The sequence below is a fragment of the Tyto alba genome, unplaced genomic scaffold (genome assembly GCF_018691265.1).
Source record: "Tyto alba isolate M040663 unplaced genomic scaffold, T.alba_DEE_v4.0 Super-Scaffold_7, whole genome shotgun sequence".
Classification (NCBI taxonomy): domain Eukaryota; kingdom Metazoa; phylum Chordata; class Aves; order Strigiformes; family Tytonidae; genus Tyto; species Tyto alba.
The window spans coordinates 26,371,707-26,397,773 of NW_024881328.1; the positions used below are offsets into that span (position 1 = coordinate 26,371,707).

General features: G+C 39.4%; 1 protein-coding gene across 1 annotated transcript in view; it reads right to left on the reverse strand.

Annotated features, from left to right (window-relative positions):
* Window positions 1–4,458: 4,458 nt before the first annotated feature.
* The window catches only part of TTN (titin), a 240,837-nt gene continuing 219,228 nt past the window's right edge, over window positions 4,459–26,067 (reverse strand). Inside the window, exons 294-318 of the mRNA XM_042784452.1 lie at window positions 25,288–25,575; window positions 24,896–25,195; window positions 22,750–24,816; window positions 22,358–22,660; window positions 21,970–22,275; window positions 21,587–21,877; window positions 21,158–21,457; window positions 20,743–21,048; window positions 20,193–20,498; window positions 19,811–20,092; window positions 18,932–19,525; window positions 18,541–18,828; window positions 18,129–18,428; window positions 17,388–17,690; window positions 16,785–17,087; window positions 16,082–16,666; window positions 15,639–15,944; window positions 15,247–15,546; window positions 14,436–15,011; window positions 14,038–14,343; window positions 13,352–13,945; window positions 7,283–13,230; window positions 7,047–7,200; window positions 5,862–6,155; window positions 4,459–5,738 (exon numbers count right to left, since the gene is read on the reverse strand). Of these exons, the coding sequence (XP_042640386.1) occupies window positions 5,380–5,738; window positions 5,862–6,155; window positions 7,047–7,200; window positions 7,283–13,230; window positions 13,352–13,945; window positions 14,038–14,343; window positions 14,436–15,011; window positions 15,247–15,546; window positions 15,639–15,944; window positions 16,082–16,666; window positions 16,785–17,087; window positions 17,388–17,690; window positions 18,129–18,428; window positions 18,541–18,828; window positions 18,932–19,525; window positions 19,811–20,092; window positions 20,193–20,498; window positions 20,743–21,048; window positions 21,158–21,457; window positions 21,587–21,877; window positions 21,970–22,275; window positions 22,358–22,660; window positions 22,750–24,816; window positions 24,896–25,195; window positions 25,288–25,575 (15,959 nt within the window). The 3' untranslated portion in view covers window positions 4,459–5,379. The remainder of the gene's footprint in view (window positions 5,739–5,861; window positions 6,156–7,046; window positions 7,201–7,282; window positions 13,231–13,351; window positions 13,946–14,037; window positions 14,344–14,435; window positions 15,012–15,246; window positions 15,547–15,638; window positions 15,945–16,081; window positions 16,667–16,784; window positions 17,088–17,387; window positions 17,691–18,128; window positions 18,429–18,540; window positions 18,829–18,931; window positions 19,526–19,810; window positions 20,093–20,192; window positions 20,499–20,742; window positions 21,049–21,157; window positions 21,458–21,586; window positions 21,878–21,969; window positions 22,276–22,357; window positions 22,661–22,749; window positions 24,817–24,895; window positions 25,196–25,287; window positions 25,576–26,067) is intronic.

A 26,067-nucleotide genomic window follows, 5' to 3' on the forward strand; every position in this document is an offset into this window, starting at 1 on the left:
TTTGGACTCCACATAGTGTAAAAAAAACCTCTGAGACTGATCAGTGCATGTAAATAATTTTAAATACTGCCACAGATAGGGTTGTTCAGAGGAAAGTTTTAATGATTAGATTCAAGCACAGAATTTGCATATAATTACTTCAGCACTGTTTTGGGTTTCTGTATGTCAGTAAAGCTGGGTTGATGTCTTCCTACACATGTAACTTGTTTCTGCTAAAGTTAAATCAGCCTTTTTATATATACCTGTGCCAAACTCTCTGGCAAAAATCCTAAAATGTATTTGGTGAAATCAGTGAAGATGATATGTCATCGTACATTTTGGCATCTGGAGCTAAGAAGTCATTTCTGAAAATGATACTTAGCTGGTTGAATCACAACGATCCTTATGGAGTAATACTGAAAAAAATCTAGATTCTCTCATTTTCATTTCCAAGTTTAGGGGAGAACTTACCACAAATGCCTAATTGTATCATTATTCTTTCTGGTGGAGAACGGGAGTTGAACCTCAACATAGAATGTGTAATTAGTACTTCTAGTTTTGATCTCAGATTGATTCTGAAGAGATCAGTCTGAAACAAGCTTATTTTTTTAAATAGTATTTATCACTTAAAGAATGTAATCATACTACGTATATTTTGGTGAAAAGTGATAACATCTAATTACAAAGTTATAGAAGTCTCTAACATCAGATAATTAGAAATGGAGTGTGCTTAAGTGATTTATCAGCTTGTACTATAAAGAATTAATGATCATAAAACAGTTCTTCTTTATTTAAAAAGTGAAGTCATAGCTACTTGTGTTAAGGTCATTTTCACAAACTGTAAACTTGAGTTTTGCTTGTTATGCCACTATCAGCTTAAGTATTGTAGTGTAGCTGTTGTTTCTGCTGGTGTAAATGAATAACTTTTTAAAGAGGTATAGCACCTGAATGAAGGAAATGTCTGTGTCTGAAAATTAACAATTCCTTTTCAGATGTTATTCATTATCTTGCTTTAAAAGAGTTAATGTGAAACCTGCCTGTTATAGGTGTTTCTTTACTGACTGCTTTGAGGACTGAACCTAAGAGTTCCAGATCTAGAAGAGAAAGTTACTGGTTAAAGGGGATTTGTGTAGAACCTAGGTGCCCAAATCCACAGTTGACATCATGAAGATCTCTGCTGTTTAACACTGAAGACCAAAGAACCACGTAGATTTTTATTGCACTTGTAAAGCTCCCCAGATGACTCTAAGTGTGTATGTCCATCCTTAGAATTGCCACTGTCTTGGAAGGACTTATCCCCTTAGCAGCTAACTTAAACTGTGAACTAGGGTTTGGAAACTAGGCATCCCTCTGCCTGTACAGGAGCAGGACTAGTGCTTGACCATTTTGCAGAGGAGGTCTAACACTAATACAAAGAAGCTTGCTAGAAGATAGAGTAATGGCTTGCACTTTAAAATGTTCTCAGATCCTTTACCTCTGTTCTTCCTACTGTAGACATACAGTAGTGATTAGAAGGTGTTATTTAGGAATTTAATTTACTTAGCGTTTTGATATTTGTTAAATCTGGATGAACAATCCAGAATGTTGTTTGGCAAGTGAGTACCATAAGAAAGTAGTCAGGCTGTTTCGATGTGTGGTGCTGCCTTATTTTTTTCATGGTAAGTCACTATCATTGTGGCTGTTTATGCGCCAATATATGTGGGTACATCCATAGCTACACCCTGACTGCTCTAACCAGCACACACATGAAGAGAAGGCTAAAGAGGAGAGTGCTACTCTACCTTATGGATGTGTGTGAAAAAAAAAAAACAACAAACCGCAAAAATCCTGGCCTCCTTCAGCTTTTTCAAGGGAAAGGGTAAACAGACGTCCCCAAGGTGATCAATTATAGTTGTCAAAGGTAATGCTTTAAATCTTGTTAAGGGATGGGATTTAAGTGTGCCCTCTCCTTTTCCCCGTCTTTCATAATCTCTTGTGGTAAGTACTGCTTTGGCTACTTCTGTATCTTCCCTTTCTCAGTACACTCTGTAGGCTGCCTAGGCATTTTCTATGAAGTTTTGGTTACAGTTGCAGGAGCAGGTATTAATTACCTTAAGTGGGTCTGACTAGTTTTTCTACCCACTGACTGTCATTTTCTGACACGTCAGAGTACCTTATTTTCTCTGTCATCCTGTCTCCTTTGTACCACTGCTGTTAGTACTATGGCATGCTCTGGTGTGGGAATGACTTGAATGATTTATTTTTGACTGTTATGTTTCAGGTTTTTTTAATAGACATCGAGTAGCCTGATTATTATTTTTTAAAAATCCAAGCTCAAGAACATTATTATCTTCAAAAAGGGGGAAGGAAAAAACCCAACTAGAGAAGATTTAATATTTTTATCAGAGATGTGAGGTTTTTGTGTTATGTTCATATAATTTTCTCACCTTGAAGGGAAAAGTTGTTGACAGTGGAGACAATGGTAAAAATTGAGATGCGATGTTAAGACTAGAGTTTCTTGCCTGCTAGTGGTAAAATTAATCTCTTAGTGTTATTATGGCTGTTCACCATCACAGCTATTTTTCTCAAGATGCCAAATGTAAAATGTTAGTAGAGAACATATAGCCCTATAGTAGAATTTACACAGCAACTCACAGAACTTTGTTAACAAGTTTTTCCTTATGCATCAGGACCTAGGAATCATGAAGTTCAAATGCCTTCATATTCATGTCAGTGGTAGGATATTTTTCTAAACTTGGGCCAATAGTGCAGTAGATTTTTACCTTTAAAGAGAACAAATGTCAGCTTGTACAATTAAAAATCCCAATATTTGACAATATAACGAGCAAATAATTTGAAATGTTCATTTCTCATTTTATGTTTATTTTTTTATCCAGAGACTGCTTAATCTATTGTCTTGAAAAATGTTACTGTTTAGGGAAGTGTTCTGTTAAACTGAAGCTTTAGGTCGTGACTTTATTGATGCCCCTCTATACTAGCGTTTACTTAGCAGTCTTTCTCAAAAACGCTGGCTCAGCAGGTTGGCATGCAAAGTTATCTATTAAGGATGTGCTTCAGCAAAGCCTGTAAGTACTTTAAATCCTATTTTTAGGCATGTGAGTGAGTCATCTGCTTAAAGTTAGGTGTGCTAGCTCAAGTACTGTGCAGAGTTGGGCCAGAAAGGTACAGGCAGAATGAACTCGCTTATACTCCCACACCGGAGGAAAGCACACTTGAACAAGCTTTCTTGAATTTGTTCGTTTGGTTTGGGGTTTTTCTGAATGCTTTGAAGATTAAAATAAGTGTCCTCTTTTACCTCATTTTTATTATTCTTTTTTACTTTCCTCTCTAAGGAAGAAATACCACAAAACCTTAAACTCTTTCATCTTTATGATTGCTTCTGAATGTTCCTGGTTCCATCACTTGAAAAAGTCTGGATCTTGTCCTGATCCAAAACTTAGTTTTTCTGAAAGCCTTATTTTTACTTTAGTCCTTGTTTTATCCCCATTTATCAGCTTTCCTGCATCATTTGGAAAGCTAGTGGTTGTCAGTGTGTGTGTGTGTGTGTATAAAAGTCTGCTTCTATAGTGAGTCTTTTTGGAATATGTTTTTAAACATACTACCTGCTTTACTACTTCTGATGAGCTTTATTTAGTAGTAGTAGTATGCTGGGATTCGTAGTGATGCATAGGGTTGCTAACAAATGCTCCTGCTCCACTTCAGGGGCTGTGAAATTCTCTTAAGCAGTGTTGCATTGCTGTGAGTGTATTTGCTCTCAAGCTTTTTCTGCTGACCAGAGTAAATTCTAGAGGCAGAGTTGGTCCTTTGACCTTGATACTCTTTTCCCATAGGTAACCAAAAATGTGATCTGCCTGCATGGGATTTGTGATTTGCACACACACCCCCCACCCCCCGAATGTAAAGACAGGCTTTGTTCCTACAGGTATGTGAGCTGACTTGAGGGATGAAGAACTGATGGAGCACGGGCCCTTAATCACCTGTAAGAGGTGAGAATTTATAGGTCCAGACAATTAGGGTCAACTAGTCTATACTAGTTGTAGCTGCCAAAAAAAAAAGAGGCAATAGCCAGGTTTCCTGGAGGCAGTTTTTAAATACTTTCACCAGAGACCACGGAGACCAGCTATAAAGGAGAGAGATTAGCAATTTATCCATCTGGGTGTAGTGGAAGGCTTGGAAATTCACTTAGTAGTGGGACAATAAGAAGAGCATAATGCTTAGGCATGTGCTAGAATTTATCCTTTGTTAATTAAGACACAATGTAAAAAAATTTTTTGTAAAGCCTGACTTTTTTTAAGGCTGACTTTCTGGTGGCCAGGCTATTTCTGATAGATGGCTGGATTTTCAAGTTAGCTACCTGGTTTACACTGGAGAATTAGTCTTCCAGTAAAAATAGTCTTTTTTTTTCAGCAACTCTTTTTCTGTAGTTCAGTATGGGAATTGTAAAAGCAGCATAATACATAAATAACAAGGAGTCACAGATTTTATGGTGCAGAAAGCATGCTTTATTTCAAATGAACAATTCTATCTCAAGGAGGTTCAACAGCTAACAAGATTTATTACTACGTTAGGAGAACTAAAGCAAATTGAAGTGCGGGGCAGTATTTGATGTTGTAGCAACAGTTTGTTTTCAAACTGTGGTTCATTGCTTAGTTGCCTGGAAGTGACTACGGGATGTCTAATGCTACCACACAAACTCAATCACTGCACCCTACGAACCTCCGAGAGGGGGTACTGCTGCTGCACTTGAGTACCTAAATAGCTTTGTTGATAAAGGGGATGGCCAGGTGATGTTACTTTTTTAAAGCTATTCAGGCAGTCAATATGTCAGAAACAGTACACAGACAGTGGATGAACAAAGTGTTGGCCGCTTGCACTTTGTCCAGAAATTGTCAGTCAGGTATGGAAATTATGACATCATCAGATCCAATGTAAAACATTAAAGCAATGCTTACAGGAGGGTAATTGCAAACATCACCAATGCCTTACATTTCTGATTCAACATAAATATTCGTGCATGTATGAAATACTATGCACAGTATCATCTCTTAGGTGTAGGTAATCTTCAACAGGGAGGCTCTCTACCTGTTGAGGCATTCTTAGACATCAACAATGAGTTGAGGCGCAATAATTAGTTAAATGTTGAGTAGGGTAGTCATTTGCTAGGAAACTTTCTCCTACCATTAGTTCCAAAAGTTACGTTTCAAAATGTCATAAAATAAATGGTACAAAACTTCATAACCGTTAACTTCGGCTATATACAGTATGTACATGTCTGTGAAAAAAAGTGTTTAAAATTATTAGGTCAGTAATTACTATAAGTCATAATGTATAGCTCTGGACTTTGTCTCATTCAGGTAGGTACAAAAATAGTTGTGTTTTTTTATTTACAGATCAGATATTTCAGTCCATATATGAATCACTTGTAAAAAAACAAGTGTAAATAATACAGATCAAGCTCTCTAAACTTGATCGAATATTAATATTCACAGTGGCAGAATCTGTACCAAATTCATTTCCTAAATTCAGGGTATAAAGTCCACCGTCGTTCTTCTGGACATCCATGATGATCAGGGTGGTTAGATCTTCACTGGTTTCAATGTGGAATCTGCCTTGCTGGTCCTGACTGGTAATTTTTCTCCCTCTGCAGTACCATGTTATTTCAGGAGCAGGTTCACCAGAAAAGGCACAAGATAGCGTGAGAACTTTTCCTTCATCAATGCTGATATCGGATGGGAGCGCTTCAATTTTGGGTGGTACTCCTTTCACAAAACAAGAGGAAATACCAAGTTAGTCTGTTTCCACTATTCCATGCAGCAGGTTTACTCTGGGGACTACTTCAGAATATTTGAAGCACTAACTCAACCCGTAGTTTTATTGCTCACCTCTCAGACCCGATTTAAGCATTTTACTAGTTGAACTCTCCAGTTGAGCCATACTAGATTTCCCCATAATACTGCTGGAGCTCATCTCTACAAAGGATTCTTTCATGGAGGACATGCTTTTGGCAGACATGCTTGCAAATTTCATTTCAGTCATGCTGCTACTGCTGAAACTGCTGAAGGAAGCCTCTTGTTTAGAAGAAGCCATTTGAACAGACTGAGAAGAAAAAGTTTCGTGCATGCTTGCGTCGCCACTTGTCTTCAATACTACCTCTTTTGGAGGTTCTTCAATTAGAGCTGGAGAGCATCGCGAACATAGAAGGAAAAACCAATAACGTCACGTTAACGAACAAAGTCATGCAGTTCTATATGGTTAATTTTACAGAAATTGAGACAGCGTAGTTTGCTTTCAATGGAAAACTGCAATGGAGTATAAAATTGTTTACAATCATTTGATTGAAGAAGTCCAAATCACAAGCAGTAAAACAAGTAGGAAGTGGAACTGTTACTAGTATTATGAGCATGAAGGAAAAACATAATTAGAACCACAACTAGAATTAGACACTGAGAAATTGTGTGCGTTCAGTTCATGTTTGTAGAAGTTGTGAAACATATTCATGTTCTTACAAGCATGGTATAGGAAAGTCTGTATTTCACTGCATTGTTCTGTAGTTATAAAAGGTAACAGAAAAGCTCAATCACTGCATCTTTCCTTTAAACCCAAGCAGAGTCATACAAGCAAATCATAGCAAACCCTTGATGCTAGGAACTGGGATACGGTACAGCCAATAAAATACTAAACCCAGTTCATTTTTTGCTAAGTTATCATAAAAATTTTTAACTGTGGAATTACTTTGTTTTATTGGAACAGATTATGTCAGGAAATGAGGAAGGAGTAATTGCCAGCATCAAGGTCTTAACACAGTCACTGTAGAAGGAATGCTCATAGCCTTCAGTTAAACATGCATCTATGTACATAACAGAGCATCTGTGTGCTCCTCTGTGGGTGTTACAAAGATTTCTAATGCTGTTTTAGTTCTGTATACATAATATACAAAAGAAGTCAGAAACATGGTAAAATACCTAAATGTACATTACCAGGGGCTTTTATCATAAGTCATTTTAGTAGACACACTACAGCAAAAATTTGTAATTAGTCTGAACACAAGACCCAGAGAAGAAACTTACGGAGTACAGTCAAAGATGCTGTAGCAGAGCACTGCCCGTGGTAATTTTTTGCTTTGACTGTGTATTTTCCGGTGTCACTCACCGCTGCATTTCGAATCTCAAGAGAATATATGTTTTTAGAGCGTGTTACTCTGATGTGCGATGAAACAGCAATCTGAGGAGGGGAAAAAAATGGTTTAATTAAGATTGGTTTTAGGAATAATTCTGATTTTTCAGGTAAATAAATAAATACTTACAGGTTGATTATTCTTGAACCACTCAATTTCAGGAGAAGGATCCCCAGAAACTTCACAGGTGAACAATACATCTTGTCCTTCATTGGCATTTTGAGACTTAGGCTGCATGATAAATGCTGGTTCATTGGAGTGCTCTTTAGAAAAGGTCAGAACATACTGGCATTTAATAATGCCTTCATCAGTTTCACCCTCACAGGTGAGTATACCTTCATCTTTATTACTAGCCCTTTTGATAGTTAGTGTGTGATCACTTCCAGAAACACCATATCTGTAATCATCTGAATTTCTCAGCTCCATTCCATTCAGCACCCATTTTACTTCAGAGGCACCAGGAATGTTGGCTTTCAGTGTCACTTTCTGCCCTTTGGACACTGTCATTTTAGTTGAAGAAGCTTTAATTTCTGCTTTCAGTTGTTTGACGTCTTCAGTAACAACTGACTTCTTAATGACTTCTTGAACTGCTGCTTTTTCTTCAGTTGACACTGCTGATTTCTTCTGGGTAGAAACTGTAAGCACATCATCTTCTTTCTGAACTGATTTATGAGTTTCAGCTACACCTCTTACCTGGGAATGGATATTTTTAAATACTTGGCCAGTAAACTGGAAGTTAGTTTTTGAAATGCCTCCTTCCCCAATAATTTCACAGCTGTATTCTCCTTTATCAGATTCCATGAGCTCATGGATTTTGAGCTCATAGGTGCCATCTGCTACATAATGAAACTTGAAATGATGGTCTTCTTTCAGTTTTTTCCCATCCTTATACCAAGCCACTTCTCTGACACTTAAAACATTGCTTTCAACTGCACAGGATAACTTTACTTTGTCTCCAAGAGTTTCTACTTTCAGATGCTCTTTTATCTTTGGTGGAAAAGCAGTTGGTAATTTTACTTTCTCTGCTGATACTGTTTTGTCTCCAGGTGGTGACTTTGCTTTTGGTGGGCCACTGATGGGTTCAGGAGATTTCACTCGTTTAGGAGACTTAACTGGCTCTGGAGACTTTACACGGGGCTCAGGAGATTTGATTGTTGGAGGTGATGTAATTGATTTTTCAGGAATTTTTGTTCTTTGAATGGTCAAAGTAAAATGTGCTTCCTGTCTTCCTTCAGAGTTTTCCACCACAACAGTGTAACTTCCTTCATCTGACATCTGGACCGAAGAAATTTCAAAAGTAGACTTGTACTGTGTTCGTGTTACTTGGAAGCGCCTCGAAGAAACAATGGGTTGACCTGCACGGAACCATGTTATAATTGGTGCTGGTTCACCATCAACATCACAGGAAAATCTTGCAGTATCCCCTTCAGAAACTGTGATTGATCGTGGCTTTGTAAGGATTGTTGCTGGTAGAGTGCTTTTGAATGCCTTGTGTACAGTCCTTTCTTCCAATGATTTTTCTTCAGCTGCAGTGATCTTTTCTTCAGAAGCAGCATAGTGTTCATATGATAGAAGTGATTCTCTTGTTGCTGACATTTCTGATTTGACCTCTCTTACTGATGAACTTGCTTCTGTAGCAGATGCTTTCTTAAACGAGGAGACTGCGTATGCTTCTGTTTTTGTCAAGTCAGGTAAAATTGACCTTGGTACTTCTTCATCTCTCCGCTGGGAAGAGTATGTAGTGTAATCTCCTCCAGTGACATCTAGTGTTGCATAATCAGAACATTCCCCTTTGTAGTTTGTGCATACAGCCCGGTATGTTCCACTGTCATCAATGTGGCAGTCAAGAATCTCAAGAGTTAATACACCACTAGTATTAGTAAAATGTATCTTACTGCTCTCCTGGAGCTCAATACCATTATGGTACCACTTCACTTCAGCGGTTGGTTTTGACTGGACATTTAGAATGAACCTGGTATTATGGCCACATGGTACCCGGTGTGAGCGCATTCTCAGTGTAATGCGAGGAGCATGGTCAAGGGTGAAAGGCTGTTGAGTCAGAACTTCATATTTCCTTTCCATAGTTTTCTGAGTTTTCAAAGCAGATTTCATGGACTCATACCTAGAAAATATATCAAATCTTGCCATCCTCTCAAACCGAGAGAGTGATCTTTCACTAGAAACTGGGCTAGGTGAGCGTGGCCGAGTTCGCTCTGGTGTTGGGGATCTTCTCTCACTTTCCTCAGGAGGTCGTGAGCGAGGTCGAATTAATTCAGATACAGGACGCATCAACTCAATGTAAGTTGGAGAAAGAGATCTTCGTCTCCTTAGTAATCTAGAGGGAGGTGAAAATTCCCTATGAACATGTTGCACCATTTCTATTTCTTCTTCTTCTTCTGATGCAATCTCAGTTATTTCTCTTTCCCTCCTTCTCCTGAGTCTACGCTTTTCCTCCTCTGCCATATATTCAAGCTCACTCCTGTATTCAGAGAGTCGTTGAGTAGTGCCAACAGGACGGAGCAATTCCTCATCCTCTCTTTCATCCATTATTCTTTGTTTTTGTTTAGGTGGTCTGTAGGCAGCCCTGTCATGGCGTTGACGAAGCTCTGCATAGCTTGCACTAGTCTCAGCTTTAACTGGGATGTGATAGCTCGAATACCTCATCTCTCTTTTTCTTTCTTCCTCTGATCTGACTTGTGCTCCTGCAGTAGAATACCGAAGAGCAGACAGTTCAAAGCGTGGGGGACTTCTACTTGGTGGGGAAGCAGAAAAGCCTAACTCCAGCTCTTCTTCAAGGCGCAGTCTTTCCTCTTCTGTTCTCTTCATGGCTAAATAGTCATCAATAGGCAGGAGTAATTCCTCATCAGACAAGTCACCAAGTGATCGCCTTCTTGGTCTATAATAATATTCATAGTCTGGAGATGGGGTATGCCGACGTGCTGGTCTCACAATTTCAAGATCATCTTGTGTTAGCTTTGGTATACGCCATTTAGGCTTATACTGATCAGAAATGCGTGGCAGTGGCATCACATAGAATTGCTCCCACCTGGAAAGACGTATGCGTTTCTGGCGTTTCTGAACAGTTCTCTCAAGCTTTCCTGGCATTTCATACTGGTCTCGCAGCCTCTTGTACCACTTCATGTCTGACAGAGGCACAAAGTGTTTAATATTCTGGTCTTCCTCAAGAGTAGTGCGCACATGTTTGCGAGGCTCTGGGACCTCATATGGCATACGAAGTCTTCTTTCTTCCTTCTTTTCTTCTTTCTTAATTTCATACTCACCTTTGACATTCTTAGTGCTAACAGCTGGTTTATATAAGATAGCAGCTTCTCTGAGAGCCTCTTGTGCAGTTTGTGTGAGTGGAACAGCTTCAACTCCAGAAAGGATTTCTGCCATTCGTAAAGTCTTGTCAATTTGCCTCTGTACGTGTTTCTCCCGCTCTTCTTCAGTCTTGTACTCACGCTTGACATATTTCAGGCGTTCAACTTTGAGATAAGCCTGACAGCTTGTAGATCCAGCACTGTTTGTGGCAGTAACTCTGTAATAGCCACTGTCTTCTGGTAAAGTATCTCTGATATGCAAAGCATAATAATCTAAACCTTCATGAATTATATCAAAGTTAGGACCAAAGGATAGAGGTTGACCATCTTTCTCCCATGTCAGTGTTGGTTTTGGTACACCAGATACCCTGATCTCAAAACTGACATTTTGGCCTTCTTGACATTCAGCATTTGCCAGCAGTCTTTTAAACATTGGCCTTAGTGTGGCATCTGCTGGAGGTGGATGTGGAATCACAGTCAGCTTGGCTTTGCAGCTGTCTTCGCCATATTTATTGCGTGCCACAATACTATATTCAGCATCATCCTCTTCAGTGACATTATTGATAACGAGTTGGTAAAGACCCTTGTCTGATTCAAAAGTATACTTCTTATCATCATCACCAGGTTTGATTTTCTGGCCTGATTTGAACCACGTTAAGCGAGGTTCTGGGTGAACTGTTATAGTTACTCCGAACCTGACATTTTCTCCAACATACGCAGTGCGGTTATACAAAGGCAGAGTAAATTCTGGTGGACGCTCTAATAGTCTCATAGTATCAACCCGTCGTTTCACTTTCCTAACAGTTCTGCATCTGTAGTGTTCAGAAATTTCTCTCACACCTTTAACAAAAAGTTCTGCATAAGAGCTGTCTTCACCATAGTCATTTACTACCTTGCATCTGTAGGTACCATCATCAGATTTAGAAACATCTTTGACATACATGATTGCCACACCTTCTTCGTATTTGATTTCATATTTCTCATTACTTTCTAACTGCCTCATACCAAAGTACCATGTGACTTGTGTGGACTGATCATAGTTTTCAATCTTACACACATATTTGGCATGCCCTCCTTCTTCTGTAACAGCATGCTTGATCTGCCCAGCAATGGGGCCAATGTCTATTGGCGCCACTTTAACTTTAGCCACCGTTATGCCCTTCTGAGATCTAATTGCACCTCCACAGGAAATGCGAGCTACTGACACAACTGTGTTCCACTCCTTCTTTATGAGAGTTTGGTAGTAACGCCTGTGCCTCAAGGTCTTGATGACTTTAGTGCTGGTCTTTTCTGTCTGCTGTTTTAGCCACACATGGTTAAGTGCTTCAGCAGCTGTCATCCGAGCTTTTCTTTCCTTTACTAGAAGGCGATCAATGAAGTCCATGGCCTCAATGCTTATGTCTTTGAATGCTTCATCATCAAAGTTGTATTCAGCATTTAGAATATTTTCAATAACTTGTTGGTTTGTTTCAGCAATGAAAGGATTAATGCCACTGAGAAGTATATATGTTAGAGCACCAACTGACCACATGTCGGTAGCTGTGCTGACCAAATCATGATGATGTACTTCAGGTGCATAATATTCAGGAGAAGTGAACTGGAGTCTAAAGCTGTCTCCAGGCTTCAATTGTCTGGCTTGACCAAACTCAACAATTTTAACTACAGAGCTTCTTCGCGTGAAGTAAATAATATTGTCTGGTTTAATATCAAAATGTCCAATGCTGTGGCGATGTAGAAATTCTAGTGCATCACAGACCTGGCGTACGTAACTTACTATTTCTCTTTCATTAAGTTCAAATGAAGCTGTGCTGATTCTTTCAAAGATATCAACTCCAGAAATGAATTCAAAGATCATGACCAGTTCTTCAAGGCTCTCAAATGATTCATGAAGATACAGGATATTTCGGTGCCTAGCAATGTTTAGAATGGAAATTTCTTTCTTTACCAAAACTTGGTCAGCACCCTTTACTTTGACAAATTTGGCCAAGTAAGTCTTTTTTGAAACTGCCTCAACACAGCGGTGTGCAATACCAAACTGCCCCCGTCCAAGCTCTTCTGCAATCATATATTTGTCATAGAGTTCCTTTGTAGAATAGTGAGCTGCTTTAACCGTGGTGACTTCTCTGGTCTCATCAACTTCTTCATCATAGTTCATTACTCTGGTCTTATCTTCCTTTGTTATAATTGGATCAGTAGGTTCAGAAGGCTGGCTTTGGCCAAACTTGTTTTCTGCAATTACACGGAACTGGTAGGTGGTCTTGCCAAATAGGTTCACCACTGTGTATCGTGTATCACGAGCCTGTGCAACACGAATCCACCGCTCTGCTGTTGTAGCACGTTTCTCAATAATGTAGTTTATGATTCTGCTTCCACCATCAGTAGCTGGTTCATTCCAGGTTAAGTTGACTGAATCCCTTGAAATGTCAGTTACCTTCAGACCTCTTGGTGGATCTGGCACATCAGCCACATCTAATTCAACTGTTTTTTGATCAATTCCAAATCTGTTTTTGGCACAAACAATGTAAAACCCTGCATCTTTTCTGTCAACACCATTTGGGAAAACAAGAGATGTGAATGATCGTGTAACAATGACTTGATAGTGTCCATTAGTGTCAATGAGGTCTTGTCCCTTCTGCCATGTGATGACAGGGTGAGGCTTGCCACTGAATGGAATCTTGATACTCACTACCTCCCCTCGGAGGGCATGAACAGCTCCCATGCCTTCCAGGTTTTTGGGCAAGTGAATCTTTGCAGGAACTGGAATAGAAAGAGAAAGAAAAAACAACACGTGACCAACAGCATATGAGAAGAGCACCAATAGTCTAAATATTCAAAGGTTTAAAATAATTTGGCTTAGGAATCAAGACCCTTCATTCACCTTCAACATCCAAAGAGGCAGTGCCAGACACAGATCCTCCTTGGTTGGTAGCTCTAACTTGATATACTGTGGCGTCATCATCTGTTACATTTGTGATGACCAGCTGGTGGTATCCGCCCTTGAATTCCTGTATCTTGATCTTTTCACCATCTGGCATGATTTCTTTGCCCTGTCTGTACCACTTGACAATTGGTTTAGGATGGCCAGTGACTTTGCAGACAAATGTGGCATTAGCTTGAAATTTCACATTCAGATTCCTTAGCTCTTCCTTGAAATGTGGAGCTTGAATTGGTACATCAGATTTTGGAATGACCAGTTGTGATACCTCACTCCACTCACTTTCACCACCAAGATTTTCACATTTTACACGGAACTCATATTCAAGACCTTCAATAAGATCTTTCACAGAATAGACTGTTTCACGAATTTCATCTGTTGTTACAGAAATCCACTTGTTTTGTTTTTTCTCACGCTTCTCAAGATAGTAAGTTCTAATCTTTGCACCACCATCACTTGCAGGTGGCTTCCATGAGACAACACAAGAATCCTTTGTGACAGCACTTGCTACTGGCTGACCAGGTTGTCCTGGTTTTTCTGTAAAGAATGAAAAAAGTTCAAAAACTGAAGTAAGTTTGCTTTAGTAATTACAGGGGCATACAGAAATTGGTATTTTGGCATGCACTTACCAAATGGAGGCTTCATAACAACAACTGATGAAACTTCCAGTGCTTCACTAATGCCATATGTATTCTGAGCAAAAACACGGAAATAGTAGCCTGCATTTTCAGTTAGGTTAACAATTCTACAGGTTGTGCCTGAAATGCTTGAAGATACAAGTTGCCATTCTGCTCCTTCCTTGGCTTCACGTTTCTCTATGATGTAATTGGTTATCATAGCACCTCCATCATCCTCTGGTGGTTTCCAGCTTATCACCACAGAATTCTTCAGTATAGACTCTATAAGAATTGGCCCTACTGGTTTTTCTGGCTTATCTGTAAAAGAAAAAGTGTGATACTTTTAGTTCGTTTGCCAGTGAATATTTGAGAAAATATTGCACAAAAATACTTCAAATAAAATTAATTACCTTGTATTTCCACATTAAGTACGGTGTCAACCGTTCCAAATGTGTTACTGAGTTGCACTTTGTACTTCCCAGCATGAGTCTTGTGCTGGACATTCTTAATGGCAAGATGAGTATAATGCTCTGTGTTCTCAATAGTAACTGTTTCTGATCCTCTCAAAGGTTTATTGCCGTGGAACCAAGTTATTGCTGGTATCGGTCGGCCAATATACACAACGTGAAGGCGGAGGGTGCCACCTGCACCTGCATAGTATTTCTCTTTTAATGGGAAGCCAGGGTGGAATTGAGGAGGAGCCTGCAATAATAGCTTGCCACTAGTTTCAATTTCTCCGACATCATTGGTAGCCATACAAGTGTAGAGACCTTCATCCTCTTGTTCATCTGTTATTACTGTCAGTGTATGGTTGCGTCCATCAGATGACATTTTGTATTTTCGGCTTTGCACGAGTTCTTTGCCAAAGCGGTACCATTTGATGTCAGGCAAAGGTCTTCCAACAATCTGGCATGTCAGCTGAGCTGCTTCACCCAGTTTAGTTGTAACATCCTGCATTTCTTTTTTTATGGCAGGAGCTTCTCCAGCTACGAAAAAGAAAATTAAAAAATAGTAAAGATCACTATGAAGCTTTCCTCTATTACTGTATTACTGGAAATTAATTTTCATTTATACTTGTGCCTCTTGAAAGACTGTGTTTTAGGACAGTCATGTTGGCAAATAACATGTAAAACAAATAGCATGTTAAGTGAAGCACCATGGTTTACGGCACAGCAAATCACAACAATATCACAGCAAATATGACAATATATTTTTGCTTACATGTTAATTTAGTTTTCACTGCCATAGCAGTCCTTCGGGGTCTGCTGAGGCCAGTCTGATTTTCTGCAAAAACACGGAACTCATATTCTGTAGCTTCTAGTAAACCTCCTACTGTAAACTGCCGGTCCTTGATGCGTTCTTTATTGCATTTTTTCCAGGTGCTTTCTCCAGACTGGCGACATTCAACCCAATAGCCAAGGATCTCTTTGCCACCATCACTTTCAGGTCGTTCCCATTCTAATGTAATGCTGTCCTTAAACACAGAAGTGATCTCAATTTCTCCAGGTTGGCTTGGTTTGTCTGAAAATTAAAATAGATACAGAAAATAAATTTGTCTCTAAGTGTCACTAAGTTGGTCTTCAGAAGATCTGTTAAAGCAAACATTTTCTTACCAAATGGATCCTTGCATACAACTGGTTCAGAAGCAGGACTTGGTTCACTTTCACCAATGTCATTTTGAGCAATGATACGGAATTGATATTCAGCATCTGGAACAAGTCCTGTGACTGTGTACATTGTAGTGGTAATCTGTGTCTTATTATGCCGGACCCATTTTTCTGTAGATGTCTCTTTACGCTCAATGTAGTAGCCAGTTACACGAGAGCCACCATCATCTTTAGGTCTAGACCAGGACAAGTTGACAGAACTCTTTGTAACATCAAGCACTTCAGGTGGGTTGTTTGGAGGCTCTGGAGGATCTGTTAATAATTTTAATAAAAATAACAGAAATAATAATGACATAGCATTAAAACATTTACACATACTATTGCACTTTTAGAACCATAATGTAGTAATTCAAAATTATTAAAAAAAAAAAATCTGAAAGGGGACTTACTTAGAGGTGTCTTTGGTACTGCTGGTTCTTCAGATTTGAGAGACTTGCTAATACCAAAATGGTTTTCAGCAGAAACACGGAAGTGATATTCCACATTTTCTTTGAGTCCTTTCACCACTAGTGATGTTCCTTTCACTCTAGAGTCAACAGTGTACCAGGCAGTCTTCGGTACTTCTCGTCTCTCAACTATATAACCTAGGATATCTGCACCACCATCATCTGTAGGAGGTCTCCAGCTTACTCTGACAGAACGAGCATGTATATCATCATATTCAAGTGGCCCTTCTGGTGGATTTGGAATGCCAATCACTCTGACTTTAATATACACAGCTTTTTTGCCACACTTGTTTTCAAGTGCCAAATCATAGGTGCCTGAATCTTCTCTTTCTGCATCTTTGATCACAAGTTCTGTGTGAGTGTCAGAAGTTGCAATCATAGCCCTCTTGCTGATGTCGTGTCCTTCTTTTGTCCATTTGCATACTGGGATGGGCTTACCCTTAATGGGTATTGTAAGCCTGATAACTCCACCTTGTCTTACCATGAGACCTTCCTGGTATTTTTCATCAAGTTCATAGTCAGGATATTCTGTAAAGAAAATTAACATGTCATGCTATGTCTATTTTACAGACGATATCATACCTGCTTTAGGCAAATACTTTTTTGGGACAACTTTCAATGAGAGTTAAGACTTGAAGAGTCTTACCAAGCATTTCGGTTATTTTGACTGTTCCTGGCACTTCAGCAGGTTCTCCTGGCCCACCAGCATTACAGGCTAGCACACGGAATCTGTACTCTGCGCCCTGGGGGAGATGTGTCAAGGTGTATTCACGAATCTTGGTTGGTGTGGTATTGCATTTGGTCCATTCAAATTGATCAACCTTCTGCATCTCAATTAAATAGCCAGTAACTTTAGAACCACCTTCATCTTCTGGTGGACTCCAAGCCAGGGAGACAGATGTTCTTGTAGTATCAGTGACTCTTGGATTCTGAGGTTTACCTGGAGGAGCTGGAAAAGAAGATCAGACGGGGGGGGGGGGGGGGGGGGGGGGGGGGCAAGGTGTGGCATCTTTTTAATGAATATTTAAAAGATGTAATAAATGTTAACTTGCAACGTATGATCTGTATTAAGTCTACAGTACTTATACAGGAAAACTTAGATTGAAAGATTTTCACTAATATTTTCTTGGTTTTCTCCAGTCAGAATTTCATTTGTTACTACACTCAGATTATTTTCCAAATTAGAAAATTTTACTAATATCATTATGTTTGGCCATAATGTGTTTAATCTATGTAGGAAATTACTTACCAATTGGATCTCTCGCGACAGCAGACTTGGAAGGACGGCTGGGTTTCCCAGTGCCTCTGGCATTGATTGCTGTGACTCGGTGTTCATATTCCAAGCCTTCAACCAACCCAGTGGAACGGTAACGAGTCATAGTGACTGGAACTTTATTTGCACGGATCCATCTATCTGCTCTAACTTCTTTGCGTTCCACAATATAACCAGTAATCTGTGAGTCACCATCATCTTCTGGAGGATACCAAGTTAATGTCATGCCATCTCGCGAGATATCAAACACTTCTGGAGTGCCAGGAGGACCAGGAATACCTGTGAAAACATAACACAGAATTAGTGAAGAAAGTGTCATATGATTCTATGCATTAGTAATATGCAACATATTGTGAATAACAATGTATTATCAATGTCACATCAAACTCATTTTATCATCAGATATCAAAGTACTTTACAAACTAGGTCAGTGAAATACTCCTGGTTTTGTAATGGGATAAAGCAATTTTTCAAGGTTAATCGTAGACCTGAGCAGGAAATCCAAGATTACTGTGCAGTGCATCTATAATACCTATATAGTTTTATGAATGACATTTTTATCCAGAAATATAACTAGACTACTGTACATTATAACATACCATTTTATTTGTCAAAGGGAAGTAGTAACATCTAGAAAAATCTTATCTATGTGTGGAAATATAAGCCCATTATATTTTTATTTTCAAAGGTAGAGAATAAGCAAAAATTCAGACTTACGGATTCTGCTCTTGCATTCTATAATTTCAGACTGCAGGTACGATCCAATTCCAAAGCGGTTTGTAGCAGCCACACGGAACACATACTCTGCACCTTCAACAAGTCTGGTGAACTTAAACGTTGTCCTGGTTACTGACTCTGAAACTGGCAGCCACCCAGGACGGTGAGCATCGCGCTGCTCAACCACATAGCCACTAAGAGTAGCTCCACCATCTAGCTCAGGTGGCTCCCAGGAGATGGTTACATAATTTGAATCAATGTCATCAACTCGGATAGGTCCAACGGGTGGTCCAGGTTTGTCTAGAAAAAAAGAAAATTAAAAAAAAAAAGGTGGAGTAAAAGAATCATATTGCTGGTGTAACAAAGTTCAGATGGAGAAAGATCATGGACAACCATTTTCATAAATCCTTACCAAGGATTATAACCTTTATTGTATCAGTAACTGTTCCAGTTGTGTTCTTCAGTTCAAGTGTATACTCCCCAGTGTCATGTATGGTGGTCTCACGCACAGTTAATTTAGCCATTTTAGCAACAGTCTCCATTTTGATGCGTTCTGATTCTTTTAATTTAGAACCAGCAAAGAACCAAGATGCTGCTGGAGGTGGTCGTCCTTCAACTGGAATAACTAACTCAATGGGCTTTCCAGCAGGTACATGAACTGTCTTCTGAGGTATTCCAGTGAAGTCAATTGTTGGTAGAACTAAGAAAAGCAAATCATTGATATTTATTTATTTGTTTATTTTAAAGTATGACATTCATTTGGTATAAGCTTCACTCCCTTATTTTTAAGAGTAGATACTTACCTTTTTGGTCTTGTACTGTCACTGCTGTGACAATCTCTCGTGGTTCTGACACACCCTTCTGATTCTGTGCCCTGACCCTGAACAAATACTGTTCACCTTCATTGAGAGAGATAATTGTATGCTCATAGATGGTAGGCTTCACTGTCACTACCTTCAACCATCTTTCTGTTCCAGCTTTGCTGGCCTCAATAACATAACCAGTCAATCTGCTGCCACCATCATGTGGTGGTTTCTCCCATGCAAGAGTAACAGTTGATTTAGTGGTGTCAATCACTTCGAGTTTTTGTGGTACCATGGGGACATCAGATACTAGTACTGCATCAGACGTTTCACAGGCTTCACCAATACCATAAATATTTTCTGGTAATACTCTGAAATAATACAGAGCTCCTTCTAGAAGTCCAGTAACTCTATAAAATGTCTTGCTGCATTTGGTAGTGACAGTCTTGTAAGCTCTCATGGAAGCTTCACGTTTCTCAATTATATAATTGCTGACTGGCGCTCCACCGTCAATGGTTGGAATATCCCAAGTAAGTGTCACAGAATCTTTTGATACTTCTTTAATTCTCACTGCAGCTGGTGGACCAGGTGTATCTAAAACAACAAAACAAAAGATTTTTTTTTCCTTTTGGATCCTTTCTTTTTACAGTCAATGACTGCTTCTGCATAAAAAAAAACAGCACTGGGATTGGATTTATAAAGTAGCATAACTTTAGAAACTATGTATTTTCCTTTGGATTAGGTTGTCTTCCTGACTTCCCAAACATTCTCATGTTATTTAAACTGCAAACTTCCTCTGGAAATTAATGACTTTCTTATTCCAGGGCAATGAGCAATATGATTGATGTAATGCCCATATACAACTGTAGCAGTACTTACCATACACTTTGACAGAAATAGTTGCAGATTTTTTTCCTGATTGATTTTCAGCCTCAATGACATATTTTCCAGCATCATACCGATTAACTTTATCCACAATAAGCAGAGTGTAGCTGTCTGTAGTATCAATAATAGCTCGACTTACAAGGTCAATACCCTGCTTGCTCCACATGATTACCGGAGCAGGTCTGCCAGATACAGACACCATTAGACGCAGGGAACCACCCGCTCTGACTGTAACAGTTTTCTTCAGATCATCAGCAAGCTCAAGCTCAGGTATTTCTGATGAAGAGTGTAAGAAACATGGAATTAATTAATCTTGTAGTAGTTCGAAATGAGAATATAATTATTCATTAAAATGTACATTAAATTTTCAAATTACCTATTCTTTCCACAGGTTCTATTTCTGCTGATGATTCACTAAATTCACTCATACCATTCACATTTGTAGCAGCAACTCTGAATTGGTATTTCTGGCTTGTTTTAAGACCAGTCACGGTGAACTCAGCATTCCTCAGAGTGGCAGTTGTATGTGGTCGATACCATTGTTCAGTACCTTCTTCTTTCATTTCAAGAACATAGCCTAGGATGTCAGCACCACCGTCATATGTGGGCTTTGACCATGCTAAACTTATGCTGTGCTTAGTAGTATCCACAACTCTTGGAGCTGAAGGTGGTGCAGGAGTATCTTTGAAAAAGAAGGAAATGCATTTCATATTGGTGCAAGGAAACATTTTACAGTTAAAAACAATTTCTAAACAGCTAATGCCAGGAAATGTGTTTAAAATGATCAGCTTTTAAGTTTATTCTAATACTAGCTAGTTCAGTGAGATCAGATGTGGTTTTGGGTATCTTATTTGAAGTGTCAACGTAAGTCTACGTGCCATTATTATAAGTAAATATTAAAATACGTTTTAAATGTGGTAACTTACATGATGGTTCTTTACATAACATATATTGTGAAGCTTCACTAGGCTCACTGTTCCCAGCAGCATTCACTGCAGTGACACGGAACTGATACTGGCTGCCTTCCATGAGACCAGTGACTTTCAGTCTGGTGTCATAAACAGTGTAATCTCTGTTCACTCGTGTCCAGCGCAGACTTCTCCTTTCACGTTTGTCCACAAGGTAGTCCTTAATCTCGTTGCCACCATCTGATTCTGGTTTTGTCCACTGGATAATGATATGTTCTTTGCCGACACTCACTTCTTCAGGAGCACCAGGCTGTGTTGGTATAGCTGTTTTTTTTTTAAAGGTAAAAAAAAAAAAAAATTATTTGACAAATTGCTTATCTATGAGAAATATTCCAAAAAATTCTGATGAAGAATGGAAGGTAATAACACTCACTGAAAGCATTCCTGGCAATCACAGGTTCCGTTTCAAGTGGAACACCTGGTCCATATTTGTTGACAGCTCTCACACGGAAGATGTACTCATTATTTTTAATAAGTTTTGTTACCACATATGATAAAGTCTGGCATTCAGCCTCAACAATAACCCAGTGGAGTCTACTGGTTTCACGCCTTTCTACAATATAATGAGTGATTTGTGCACCTCCATCTTCCTCTGGAATGTTCCATGCCAGAGTGCATTTCTCTTCTGTTACTCTGCTAACTGTGATTTTGCCTGTGCATGGACCTGGTGAATCTGGATAGAGATGAAGATAGGTATTGTTATTAGCAGCTAAGCAAAAGTGTCTCACTCTTATTTAAAAGAATGTTTTGTTTTGTTTTTTTTTAATATACCAAGTATGAAAATTAATCATGGAATACATACCAAGCACTTTGACAAGAACAGAAATTTGTTTCATCCCACTGGCATTTTTAACTGTTAGAGTATATTTTCCGCTATCACTTCTGTCACAGAACTTGATAACTGCAATGGCTCGTTTGCTGGTGTATTGCAGAGATATTTTTTCACATAGATCCAATTCCCTGTCACCTTTGGACCAGAAGACTTTTGGTTCTGGTTTCCCACCAATGGCTGCATCGAGAACAAGATCAGATCCAGCCCTAATGGTCACAACTTCTCCCTGCAGTCTGGCATCAAGTTCAGCCTTTGGTGGTGCTGTCATAAGGAAAAAGATTAAAAACAAATTACATGACAGCACTAAAAATAGAACATTATGTTTTTAATTGTTCCAAGTGAATATTTCTTACAGTATTCATCTTTGCAAATGACAGCACCAGTTGATTCAGATCCTTTGCTAATCACACCAGCAGCATTCTTTGCTAGTACACGGAATTCATATGCTTCATCTTCACTAAGAGCTGTCACAGTAAAAAAGTTTTCTGAGACAATGGTATAATTGCATTTCAGCCAGCGTCCATCACCAGATGCGTTATATGGTTTGCGCTCTATAATATATCCGATAATTTTGCTTCCACCATCATAAAGGGGTGCTGACCATTTCAGCGACACAGTAGATCTGGTGACATCTGTTACTTCTGGTCTTCCTGGTGGATCTGGAGGTATAAAACAAAAAAAATGAGAAATGCAATTCTATTTTAGCTTAAATAACAACGTAACACTAAAAGTAATACTTACCAACTGGATTTTGAGCCACTACAGGTCTGGAAGCTTCGCTAGCTTTGCTAACACCTGCAGCATTTAGAGCGTAGGTTCTGAATTGATATTCTAGGCCTTCCACCAATCCTGTGACTTTGTAGTTGCATTCACAGCATGGCACTTTGTTCTCTTTCACCCAAAGGATGGTGTTGCGCTCCTTCTTTTCAACCCAATATCCAATGACTTTGCTGCCACCATCATGATAAGGTTCCTCCCAGCGAATGGCCATGGCAGTTGCAGACACAGAGTAGACTTCTGGCCTCGAAGGTGGGCTTGGTGGGACTAAACACAAAAATATGGGGAGGAAGATGTCAGTTATTACAAATACCTGTCAGAGGAAAAGAATAAATTTTGAGAAGTGTTTCACTTACCAAATGGGTGCTCAGCAACTATTGGTTTTGATTCAAGGGGTTTGCTGACACCAAATCTGTTTTCTGAGCTTACTCGGAAACTGTACTCCTGGTATTTTGTGAGATGAGTGACTTTGATCTGTGTACGCTTCACACTGGAATTTACCAGCTGCCATGCTGTTGTGCCAGATTCACGTTTCTCTACAATGTAGTTCGTAATGTCACTGCCACCATCATCTTCAGGTTCTTTCCAGGTCAACACACAGGATTCAGCAGAGACAGATGATATTTCAATTGGGCCAGTGACAGGACCTGGCCTTCCTATGACTACCACTGTGACAGTAAATGTTTTTGCACCAGCAGTGTTTTCAAGTGTGAGGTAGTATTTACCAGAGTCACCTCTCATACTGTCCTTTACAGTCAGTGTGGTTCTCTCTTTTGTTGTCTTGATGGTCACTCTCTCAGTTTCCTTCAGCCTCATCTCCTCAAGTTTCCATGTCACTTTTGGAGCTGGGCGCCCACTGATTGGTATATCAATAGTAAAGGTGCTTCCAGCCTTGCATGTTATGAGCTGTCTGCTTATTTCGCTGAGATCTGCAGTTGGTTCAATCTGTGGCTCCTTAATAATAACAGAAGAGAAAGCTTCTCTTGGCTCACTGTAGCCAGCATCATTCTTTGCCTTGACCCGGAACTCATATTCAGTGTTCTCCACAAGGCCTTCAACAGTGAAAGTAAGTTGCTTGGTTTGTCCAGCTTCAATCCAGGAGTCAGATCCTTTTTGTTTCATTTCAAGAAGGTATCCAGTAACACGGCTACCACCATCATGATCAGGTTTAAGCCAAGCTAAAACTACAGAAGATTTGGTTGTATCAACAATATCTAGTCTCTTAGGTGGAGCAGGTTCTTCCGTGGCTACAACTGGTTCTGTTAATTCACAGGGTTCACCTACACCATATTCATTTTCTGCTGATACTCGGTAGTAATATGGCACACCTTCTGCCAGATCAGTGACCTTAAAGATTTGTCGAGTGCATTTTGAACTCACCACTTGCCAACTACGACGGCTCGCTTCCCGTTTTTCCACAATGTAGTGATGGATACGTGAACCTCCATCCAGGATAGGAGCATCCCACATTAAAGTAATAGATCCTCGAGTCACATCTTTAAATGTAATAGGACCTGGCGGACCAGGTGTGTCCAGAACCTTGACAGTAAATGTAATAGACTTACTTCCACTGTTGTTTTCCACAGTAAAGACATACTTGCCAGCATCATTTCTATTGCATTCCTCCACAGTCAATGTGCTGAATGAATCAGTTGTTTGAATGTCAGCACGCAAGCTAAGATTAGCATCTGCTTTGGACCATACAGCAGTAGGAACGGGTCTTCCAGAGAAGGCAATAAATAGACGAATGCTTGCACCTGCTCTTACAATATGAGTCTGCTTGAAGTTCGCATCAATATCAATTTCAGGTGCGGAAAGCCTGTCCACAGTTTGGACTGAAGCAGGAACTTCACAACTTTCTCCTTTGCCAGCACCATTGACAGCACTAACTCTGAATTTATAGTGTTCTCCTGCCTCCAAATCAACAACGGTATATTTAGTAGCAAGAACAGTCTCTGCATTGACTTTCTGCCATGCTTCAAGATCAGCTTTGCACATCTCAATGATGTACCCAATTATTTCCATGCCTCCATCAAAAACTGGCCTGGTCCACTCTAAGCTTACACTAGTCTTTGATGTATCTGTCACCTTTACAATATTAGGAGCACTTGGTGGGCTGACAGGTTCTCTACATTTAATCAGCTTTGAAACATCACTTGGAGGTCCAACACCTGCAGCATTTTCAGCCATGACATGGAATTCATACTCATTGCCTTCAATAAGGCCAGTTACTCTGTATCTGTTCTCAATAATGGGCCTCTTACTGGACACTTTAACCCAGCGCATGCTCTTCTTTTCTCTCCTTTCTAGAATATATTCATTTATCTCGCTTCCACCATCTGATTTTGGTCTTGCCCATGTGAGTGTGATACTATCTCCTGTTATGTTGGTAGGCTCTGGAGTTCCTGGTGCATCAGGGAGAGCTGATAAAAAGAAAACCATGATTAGAAATACAAGATGGTAACTCCACAGTTATTTCTACAAAATGAGGTGGAAACTTACTGTAAGGTATTTGTGCGGTGACTGGATCAGACTCCAATGGTCTGCCAACTCCAAATTTGTTCACTGCAGAGACACGGAACTGGTACTCATTGCCCTTAATTAATTTCAGTGCTGTGTAACAGCAAGCTTCACATTTATCTTCAACTAATGCCCAAGCAATCCTGCTGGTTTCACGTTTTTCAATTATGTAGTGGGAAATAGAAGCACAACCATCATTAGCTGGAGGCTCCCACCATAATGTGACTTTTTCTCCAGTAATGTTTGTGAATCGTATTGGTCCACCAACTTTTCCTGGTGTATCTGCAATTTTAAAGATTCAGAGTTATAATTTTCTGGCACTTAGAATGAAAAACTATTCTAAAAGAGCATGCTGAAAATGTTTGGTGCAGTACCTTGTACTCTGAAGGTAATATCTTCTCGTTTAGTGCCTGATGCATTTTTGGCTTCTACTGTGTACACTCCACGATGATCCCGGGTAGCATCTCTAATGAAGATTGTACTATATCCAATAGCTGTAGTTATTTCCATATTCATTTTTGTTTCAATCTCTTTACCATCCTTAAACCATGTCACTTTAGGTACTGGACGTCCTTTGATTAGAGCTTTAAGTCTAATGCTCTCTCCAGCTTTAACAGTAAGGCCTTCAAAGTGCTCAGGGCCAAACTCAATTGTTGGAGCAACTAAAAAAGGAAAACATAATTCAACTCCCACATAGATAAGTATTTTTTCCTGATACTCTTTTTAATGTATTAATTATAAAAGATTGTGATATATAGAATTCTTTCACTTAGAAATAGCATTCTCTAAAAATAAATTATTATGTGAACTATAAACTTATTTTTCCTGTAAACACACAGTGCGCTATATTAACAATAGGTGAAAGACACTGTTAATATATGCTGTTACAGTATGCCAAGCCACCTGATGTATATTTTCATTTCTAAATTATTCAGTGCATCGGAATATTAAAGTTTATAATTTCTTTTCAACTTTGCTGCTGCTGCTTATCCAGCACAAATGTAGAGTGACATGCCTTTCAAGCAATTAATTACCTATGTCTGCCATATTTGGGTCTTTAATTTAGACCATCCCACCTTGGAGTACAAACAGAAACGTTCTGAGTTAATTGGAAAGACCTCAGTCACATGTTCTTCCCCCTTTGGCCTCACATT